General features: G+C 55.0%; 2 protein-coding genes across 2 annotated transcripts; one reads left to right on the forward strand and one right to left on the reverse strand.

Moving 5' to 3' along the window:
- The first annotated feature begins 196 nt into the window (after positions 1 to 196).
- HD553DRAFT_316866 (uncharacterized protein) lies at positions 197 to 3687 on the forward strand. Its single transcript, XM_046180679.1, has 6 exons — positions 197 to 694; positions 780 to 2353; positions 2425 to 2471; positions 2540 to 2610; positions 2678 to 2736; positions 2805 to 3687. Exons 1-6 carry the CDS (start codon positions 454 to 456, stop codon positions 3459 to 3461), a joined length of 2649 nt encoding a protein of 882 aa, XP_046034011.1. The 5' UTR covers positions 197 to 453; the 3' UTR covers positions 3462 to 3687.
- A 2788-nt stretch (positions 3688 to 6475) lies between these two features.
- On the reverse strand, positions 6476 to 9480 carry HD553DRAFT_325905 (Bromodomain-containing protein; the record flags this gene model as incomplete). Its single annotated transcript, XM_046181659.1, has 6 exons — positions 6476 to 6549; positions 6621 to 6933; positions 7000 to 7436; positions 7507 to 7788; positions 7847 to 8186; positions 8263 to 9480. The coding sequence occupies 6 exons, from the start codon at positions 9478 to 9480 to the stop codon at positions 6476 to 6478; spliced, it is 2664 nt and encodes an 887-aa protein (XP_046034012.1).
- Between the last annotated feature and the right edge of the window lie 374 nt (positions 9481 to 9854).

Raw genomic sequence — 9854 nt, forward strand, 5'->3', positions numbered from 1 at the left:
CAAACAAACGACGACGACGCGGGGGTATTTGCTTCCGAGCTGCCGGCATTCGATGACGTTATTTATGACGGCAGCAGCTGGTGTTTACGTCACCCCCCCTTCCTTCGGGGCCGCCGGCGGACGGAGAGAGTGTGAGGATGACGAAGAGTTACTAAATTCAGAGAAAGAGAGAGGGAGAGAGACGACGTCGATCACCCTCAAAGAGTAGTCAGTAGTGCAGTCACTCGATGTAGTCGACTCTTTACCCACCCAACAGTTCTCCTCTCCTTGATAACTGCGCAACTGCATAATACGACAGACGACCATGCCGTCTCACCTGGCTTGTCCTCGACGTCGGCATACTACCACGCAACGCCCATAATAATCACGTCGTTTTCCCCTTGTCCACCCTACTCGTCCCACGTCGGTCGTCTCGGAAAGAGGGAGGATCGTCCATCCAGTCGACAGGACATTATGCTCAACATCCCTCACGGTGCCTACCACCTCCTCACGGATGACATCCGTCGTCAACGAGAGATGGCCAACAGCGACATTGCCCCACACGCGGGCATCTGGAAGACGATGATGCACAACAAGCACTCGAGCTTTCTCGTCAAGCTCACCATACACGACATCACCAACGTGCCATTGGTATCGGGGAGTTTCAGCGTCAGGTGGAAGTTTCGGGGAAGCAAGGGAGATCTCGATCTGGCACGTGAGTCGGTGGTTTGCCTTCAGGTCGTATGCTGCATGACATCCATGTGACGAACCTGACGGCTCTCTTTCTTGCGTCTTTTCAGCGACCCCAACGGAACCAACCACATCGACCCGATCCAAAGAGTCCACCTCGCCTCTAGATCGTTCTTTCACCGGAGCGCTGACAGGGAGGAACGAGAGGGACGAATCGCACCATCATCTGCCGGACCCATCCTCTTCATCGACCGGCTTTTCTCGCTCATCGCCCGAGTCGTCCATCTACCCTTCCCCCTCATCCACCGGGACTTCGACCCCTGCCATGGTACCCGGACCCATGTCATCGTCACAGAACGTTCGGGAACCTAGTCTACACAACGGTCTCGCGTCGCACAACAAGACGCAATCTCAGTCTTCGGCGGAGACGCAGTCGACCATGGCATCCTCTCAACATCAACAACAGCATCATAGTCATCATCACCCCCACCTGCCCGGCCATCACCACGGTCAGACACCAACCGGACCCAACGTCTTGTCGCTCTCCTCTCGCCCCTCGGTTCAGAGCCTGTTGGACAAGGAGATCGCCTCGACCTTGCTACCCCTTCCTTCCAACGTGACTCACAACAACGCATCGGCCTCGTCCAGTCGACGGCGGCATCATCGAGACGGCGACGATCATGATCAGGATGACCCCCACGGGGCCGACGAAGGGCAACACCCTGGTCCCGATCAGAACGGTCGATCGAGAACGGCCCACTTGCACGTCCCCCACATCCTCCTCCATCGGAGCGAGAATACGAGCCACACGTCCTTGTCCAGCGCGTTTAGCGGGTTGAGCAGGAAAAAGCGTGGAGCGGCAGATTCGGTCGAATCGGGTTCGACGTTGAAAGGGTCGGGAAGGACCGGGGGCAGACAGAGGGTCTCGTCCCTGGCCTCGTCGATCGACTCGGTACCCGAATCCTTGCGCTCTACCGGCTCCAAGTCGACCGCCGAGCATCAACCGCAAGAGGTCAAGCTGGACGTCCCGCTGGGTACGGTCACCACGGTGAAAGGTCGGACTCCGATCCAGGAGTTGGAAGATCACGGCGCGAGCTGGGAACATCACGTGGCCCAGATCGTACGGATCAAGCTCAGACCCATGGACGAAGATGCGGCCGCGGCGTATGCAAAGCGTACAGGCAAGGAGCTCAAAGTGCCGAGTGGAAACTCGAACGGGACAATCAAGGAGCCTCACGGACGGGCCAGACAGGTCGGGGCCAGCTTGATGGGCGGGAGCAAGGACGCCCAACAATCGTCGTCCGAGCCGGCCGGATGGCTGGGCGGGGGTGCGAAATCGGAGAGCGGGTTGAAACTCGTCGTTTACCAACACTTGGCTGGGATGGGACTCGAGACGATCCGGAGCGTCAGTACTCGGAGCGAGGGCAACGAGGACGGCGACGACGGTCTGGATCACGGCTCGATCTCGTCCAAGACGTCTACCGCTAAACCCGGTCGTCAGCGACACGGTCTGCGGAATCATTCGCAAAAGCACGGCCACCACGAACACGATCATCCGGGGATCTATTTCGGCGAGCTCAACCTCGATCTGGCAGAGTATGCGAGCGAGGAGGCGAGGATGGGTAAGGGAGGGGTGACAAGGAGGTACCTATTGAAGGGAGGCAAGACAAACGCCATGATCAAGGTGGGTTCTGGTCGGGTTTACTTGATCGCTGGTATGCTTGATACTGAGACGCGATCTTGTTTCCACATCAGATGACCATCGAGTTGTCACATTACGGGGGCGAGACAAATTTCGTAACGCAAGTCTCGGGGCCACGTTCTGCAATGTGTCCGCGTGGCTAATCGGGTCACGCTTCCGCTTTAACAGACCTCCTCTGCAAAGAGGTCATAATGTGGCGGGCCTGGCGGCAGTGACCGAAAATGACATTCAGCTCGAACGTGCGTGCTGGTTGCTCTCACGACCATGCCACGGACGAAGGCTGACCTACAGACCTCCTTCTGGTAGAACACCTTGCCAATCTCAAGGCGCCTCATAATTCGGCATCATCGTCCTCGGTATCACTGGTAAGCCCCTCCGCATCCGGCTATCGCCATTGCTGCTTGTGCTGATACGAAAACACGCATCTTGCCAGGCACAAAGTCAATCTAGCATGCTGGACCGATCCCGCGACCAACTCTTGCGGACGGTCTCGAGCGCGACGATCCCGCTGACCGAGCAGAGCCGTGTCCGACCGAAGAAACCACCCGAGTCTCACTTTGTCGCTCCCGAACATCAGCATCGCTTCAACCAGCTCTATCGTCGTGGCTATCGCAACCACGGTCATCGAGCCGTGCACGACGCCTTGAAGATGGGCCATCGGGAACATCGTCACCGGCACCGTTCGTCTGGAGCCTATTCGGGTGAATGGTCGGCCGAACAAGTCATCGACCTGATCTTCAACCCGCTGCCCGTCAACCGTATCGAAAGGGTCACGCCGTTTACTTACTATGCCGAAGACGCCCCGGACGATGCCGAGAGCGTGATCAGGGTAGACATGGAAGACGGCGCCGAAGCCCGTGGGGAAACGGCCTCGATCGCAGACTCGACGGGGACGATACACGAAAAGCGGTCACGCAAATTTCTGTCGGTTTTGAGTGGACACGGGCTGCGGTCGAATTCTAATATACCAACGCCGAAGGACGAGCATTCCGAAAAGGACAAGGGGCTGGGAGCCGTAAACGGCAGTGGGACGGGTGGGAAAGCCAGGCCCAAGTGGGGTCGGAACAAGACCAAAATGAACGAGTCTTGACGACGCGTTTGAAAGATTGGTCTCTACACACATATTTTTCGCATTTTCTTTACATTCACATAGCAAAGTTGTAGTATCTACCTGGTACTGTGGTGACAACCTTACAACACACACCAAGCATAAATTAGTATGGATCACACAAGCGGGCCGTAAATCGGGCGCTGTTGGCTCTTGAGCTGACCAAATTTTTAGGGCTATCATACTGTTGACTCTGCATAAGTGCGCCTTTTTCCAGATGAGGCGTTCTGCGCCGCGGCGGTTGGTGATAGGGCTGTGGAATTCCGCGACTAGAGCTATACGGCCTATCGTCACTTTTCATTTAGGGCAGATCTGCACTCATTTATAAATCATCCTCTTGGTGAGTCGTATTTTAACTCAAACAAACGCAATCATCGGGGTCAAAACGATAGGTTTTGGTCTCTGAACAGTCATCTGACCCGGCCCCCAGCACGGCCTGGCAGTATGGAAGCGCGACCAAGCTGTAAGTGTCATTCGGCGCGACAAGGGCTTTGTGTTTTGTAACGCGTTTCATAAAATCGCGACTCGATCCGGCCCATGCGCGTCGGGCTGATCATAACGTTTGGCTCATCATTATGTATCAATTGTACATCTCCACGATGCTTGATGCGATCAGTCTTTATTTGGATTTCTTCAGGCTATCGGCTGAAATTTCTCACGCGTCCGTGACGACTCTTAGCTTATGCAGTTCTTCGTCATGAAGCAGCGGTTGCTAGCTAGATCGCTACCTGATCTCGAGTCTACGTCCGAGCGAGCTCACTCGAATACAACGACACTAACAACGTAGACTCCCAATCTTCATGCTCGCTGCTTTCAGCAAACATATCACTCCGATCCACACGGTACAGCATCCAACATGTCAAACGCCAATGCCAACACCGAGAGTCTGAACTCACAGAATCACGCCGACCGTTCTCGATCACAGTCGCCGATCGAGCACGTCCCTCCTCCCATCCTTGATTCGATCGTGGACGCCTTGGCGAGATTCGCCCAGGAAGAGATTCCTTCGCGATACTACGAGGATACGACGATGTTCTTCCCCATGTCCGCTTGAGTGCCTTTTTCTGCCGAGCTTCAGGCTATGTCTTTGACATGCAAAACGTTCAGGGCCAATATCTTCTCCAGGAAGATAGCATTTCATGTGCTGCTGCGGACCCCAGAGCAGGGCCATTACGTCAATTCGACCATGACTCCAGAAACGCGCAGCTATGTCCGGTCAGTCAGTTTTTCGAGAGAAGCCCTGATCGTGTACCTTGCGCTAAGGCTGTTGTTGCGTGTAAACCCTTCCAGAAGTCTGACATGCCTTGATCCCGATAATTATGATTTCATCACGACTGGTCGTCACTGCAACGAATTCATTGCATCCCTACACAATCTGCAAGCCTTTCGCGACGAAAGGACTCGAGGAAGGCAGCTGCCAACGCCATTTCCCGCGTATTTGGGGCGAATATCCATGATATTTGGCGACTGCAAGCCCTTGGGAACGCAACACCTGGATGTTCTACACGTAGAACCCAATGCGAACGACGCTTTCGAACAGCCTTCGAGCGAGTATGAGGCGAAGGACTTCCGTGACTGGCCAATGCAGCTAGGCAGGCTTTGCGTCAACATCAGGATCTTGGATCAGCTGCACCTGGTCCTTCCAGTCATGTCACCGTGTAGTTGCGTGAAGTGCAGGTTGGAGATCGCATTCAACGCCGTCCTTCCAGACTTCCTAAGTCAGCAACCTTCTCTGTTGAAGGTCTTGCACGTCGAGACTCCCTGGTGCTGTTCCGACCCACGTTCTCTGAGATATGTTCACTGGGTGAGCTTGATGCCGGTTAGCAAATGAGTATCGAGCTAGATACTGATGCGCGTTTACCGAAGCGTGGCTACTTGGGATGGCTTACGGAGACGTCCGGTCGCTTTGAAACCCTCGTTGTGACCGGACACTGGAACATGACGTACCTCTCGTCGGGACCCGATATGTCTCGATCGGATATCCAGGAATCCCTTGGTCTCGCGAAGGATGGATTTGGAACGGAATTCTTCGTATGGCTTACAGCTGTCTTCAGCCGGGTGAAGGAGTTGCATACGATCTCCCTGATCTCCACTTATACTGGACCCGGGGCGGAAGAACGCAGATCGCCTATGCGGAAGACTATCTTCAGGCGTCCCCACTTCGAGGGCGCTTGCGAGCCAAGGGGAGCGGACGAGATCTTACTGGACGTCGAGAGTTTGATATCCCGTATCAAGTCGACAGTCGGATCCGGATCCTTCGAATCCGGCCATATCACAGGAGGGCAGCTCTTGTTTCAAAACTTAAGAAGGGTTTGGAATTTATAATTGCACCTTGATTGTCAGCAAATCCCCAGCAGCCATACGGTATGCCTACAATGCCCAGATAAATGGCGCTTGCATGTCACCCATTACACATCCATTCTTCCCTTCAAGCTGCGTACTTGCACGGCAGATATCTTTCTTTGTCGCCTTAGGCTGCTGTAATATCTCGAAACATCTAACGTGTAAAGAGATATACCCTATTCAAGGCTTGTGACCCAAGGGCAACGATACACATTTTAGGAGCTAGGCGTGTTGAGAGTCTTTGTAGCGTTGTGCCAGTTCCGCTTGCAACCCTCGTTGAGGATGGCATACACGCGCCTTCGAAGTTTCAGCGCCCCAGCGCAAAATTCAATTTCGTGAGCATATGTTATTTTTATGATCGATGGTCATGGTGGTCCCCGCCTTTCTTTTATTTGACAAGAGTGCTCAATGATGGCATAAGCGCGCACGATTCTGACATATTCCCGACGCGTGCGGGGCTATAATGTGACAAGGACGAAAATGCGCACGGGAAGGCACAAAGAAGGGACCAAGGGGGCAGAAAGAGCAGGGGTATACGTTCTTCGTTTGTCTGTTGTCTCTCTCCTTCCCACCAAGGGCCCGTGAGTGCCCGAACAGATATGACGGTGAGTCACACATCAAGAATGATTGATTGGACGAGTCCGTGACGGGGTCTAACCCTCTTCTTCGCTGTACGCGCCCTCGTACTCTTCCTCGCCATCGTCGTCCTCATCGTGTCCATAATCCTCTGCAGTCACAGACAACAGACAGGGTCAGCCAACCTTTTCACAAGCAAAAGGTGACCGCTCCGGGACTCACCTCCACCATCCTCCTCTTCCTCTCCCCTGATCCTGGACAACTCGGCCTCTAACGCCTTGATACGCTCGACTTCCATTTCATTCTTACCGGCCGCACCGCCGCCGCCTCGACCGCCCATGCCAGACTTCTTCGAGCCCTTCTTAGGTCCCGGCTGACCGTGATGCTGATGCCCGTTCTGACCACCTGGTTTCGGTCCCGACTTCTTCTTCTTGACAGCCTGTCCGGGCTGGATGCCCTTGATGACCAGGTTGTAGAGTTGCGCGATCGTATTGTTAGGCAGGGCATCGATGTCGAGCTCGATCTCGTCATTGTGCTGCGAGCAAGCATACAAGGTCAGCAACACGGCTACGCTTGGTAAGAGGACTAGCATTCAACTCACGTTACCGAGCTGAGTCGTCCTTTGGATCAGGTCGAGCGCTTGCATCAACACTTCAGGGTTAGCATCGGCGATCTTGTCGGCCAACTCTTGCTTTTGTGCCAGAGTCGGCACCTCGAGCATCCCATCCTCGGCGTCCGAATCCCCATAGTCTCGCGCATCGCTTGGTCGGCGGCCGTTCTGCTTCTTCGGCTTCGGTCCAGGTCCGGCACCAGCGGCAGCTCCGCCGTTCTTTGCCGGTCGACCCAACTTGGCAGGCGGTTTCGAGGGTCCTCCATGGTTTTGCGCACCGGCACCTCCAGCTTTCGAAGGTTTCGAACCGGACCATCCTGACTGAGTGTTGGGTTTCGCCTTCTGTTTGCCCTTGTCGGCTTTGATACGGTGGATCTCGTCGATCCTAGCCGATATTTCGGCTCGTTGTCTTTCCAGCTGTTCCAGCTCTGTTGGCCTCAACGTACGCGCGTTAGTGACCGCATAGACAAAGCGAGAGCCTCGATCTTGCGAACCCACCTCGATCTAGGGCCGGGTCCTCTTCGGTAGCCTCCTGCTCCGGTACGGCCAAGACCTCTCTCCATTTCTCGTTCCAGAACTTTTGTAACTGTTCCCCACACGTATGCACGGGTGTCCCAGGCGGATTGAAAGTGAAACAGTTTTTGATCATCAATTTGACATCCTTGTCGACCCCAGCGGCCTCGGCGTATTGTTCCGCAGCGATCTTGTTGGCGATGGTGGACAAGTCCATGGGTCGCTTGATCACGTCGAAATAAGCAGGGATACCGAGCGCGATCGGGTCTGGAAACATGCCAAATCAGCCCATATGATCTTCCGAGTTTGTGACTTTGACACTCACCAACTGGCATATAGAATGGGTGTGCAGCCATCTTATATTTTTGCTTTGTCAGCAGATCGTTGATCGCCCTGCTCGCAGCCTTCATCCTCGGGCTCGAATTGGCCCTGCCCTTGCCCGCTTTCGCCACCTGAGGAATAGGTTCGACCCAGGTCGAGTCTTTCGGCGTGGGCGGGTGAATCTCGCGTTTCGGTCGACTGCTCTCTCCCGTTCCATAATCGTCGGATGGGTTTCGTCGGATGGTGGGCTGCGAGATGGACGGTCGGCGTGTTCGTTCTTCGGCGGGAACAGAGCCTTGTGATCGGAACGACGATGGCCCAGCTTGTTCCGGAGGAGGAGGAGGCTGAAGCGTGTCCACAGTAGTATTAGTCTCAAGCACAAACACAACGCCAACACGATCTCAGCGGTCAGCAACTCACATTCTCGTTCAACTTCAGCTTCTCCAACTGTGTTTCGAAGAATTCTTCCAACCTATCCGCGCTGATACTGACGACATGATGCGGTCCGTTGAAAATCCTCGTATTCGCCCATACCTGTCTGACATCGTTGACGACATCCGCAACGCAGGAATACGGTCCCGACTGCTGCTGCTGACCGGCCGGCACCTTCAACTTGTTCGGCGCCGGGTTGGATTGGCTGAGCTTTTGTTCGACCGTCCCGAGGTCCATGGGGTTTTTGATGATGGTGAAATAGTGGGGAACGTTGAGCGCGATGGGATCCACGGGGGCGACAAAGGCAAAACTATCTTTTTGCTTCTTCGCCGACTTGAGCAGGCCCATCAGGGAACGGTATTGCTGATACGTCATCGGTGCCGTCGAGCCTAGAGGAGGTCGGGCGGGTGGGAGGTAAGTCCCAGGAAGGTAGAGATTTTGAGGAGGAAGCAAGGCAGGGTCGCTGACCGGGTGGGCGGGGTCCGGCAAGCCGTTATTCTGGGGTTCATGTTGACTGTCGTCTGTCTTGACAGCCGGACTCTCCCGCATTGGCTGTGATTCCTGCTGCTGCTCTTGTTGGTGCTGATCCACTTCCATTTCTGACCTCTCCTGCTTGATAACACCCGACCCCTGCTCTCCATCATCCTTGACCCGCTTCGGCGACCTCTCAATCTCGCGCTCGTCATCTGGACTCGATCGCTTTAGGGACACACCCGTCTCAGCTGCCGCGCCGGGAGTCAAAGGCTGCGCCGTATCAACGGTGCCGTTCGTTGCGCCATCTGGCGTATGTGATATTGCCTCGACAGCGACCTCTGGATTCGTGCCGTCGGCATCGACGTCCATCTTTTCGCTTCTAGCGTCACTCGTTGGCATCCCGCTACCCATAACTCCAGCCTGTACGGGAGCCGTCAGACCCACAGAACCATCCTGCTGTCCACTCGCTGCACTCGCTGGAGGTGTCATGGACGGTGCAGGAGGAGGGGCAGTCGAGGACGGTGGTGGTGGAGGTGGAGGTGACTCTGCCGAGACGGGATCCGAGCGTTCTAGCTTGGGTGTTGCTGACGAGATGGGCGAGACGAGCTGACTGATGGCCATCCCGTGTGCTGGATGAGCGTCTTCCCGAGCTTCCTTTCCCACGGGTAGCGAGTCCGGTCGAGGTGTCTCGTTCGAGGTCGAAGGGGGAGAGGGTACGGGATCGATTGACATTCCGCTCGTTTTCATCCTTCTTTTCTCTGTCGCTAGCACTCTGCTCTTCCGAGATCAGATGACTGTGACGAATCGAGCGAAGCGTCTAGGGATGATCAGTGAAGGTAGCAGTCCGTCTGTTCTCCCGGCAGTTTCGTTTCAGACAACGAGTTTCAGGAATCAGACAGGTTGAATATGGTGATAGATGTTGTCATGCGGTGGGAGGTGAGTAGAAGAGAAGAGGCAATTACATGAGCGACTGGTACCGAATGATATGCTAGGAGAGAGAGAGAGAGGAATAGAAGATGGAGCGGTTCGAGGATATGCTTGAGGGGAAGAAGGGAGACGATATGGCTACGTACGACGGCGACCTCGACCCTTATTCCACAGGACTT

This window comes from Filobasidium floriforme (assembly GCF_021052385.1).
Source record: "Filobasidium floriforme strain CBS 6241 chromosome Unknown HD553scaffold_21, whole genome shotgun sequence".
In the NCBI taxonomy this organism is placed as follows: Eukaryota; Fungi; Basidiomycota; class Tremellomycetes; order Filobasidiales; family Filobasidiaceae; genus Filobasidium; species Filobasidium floriforme.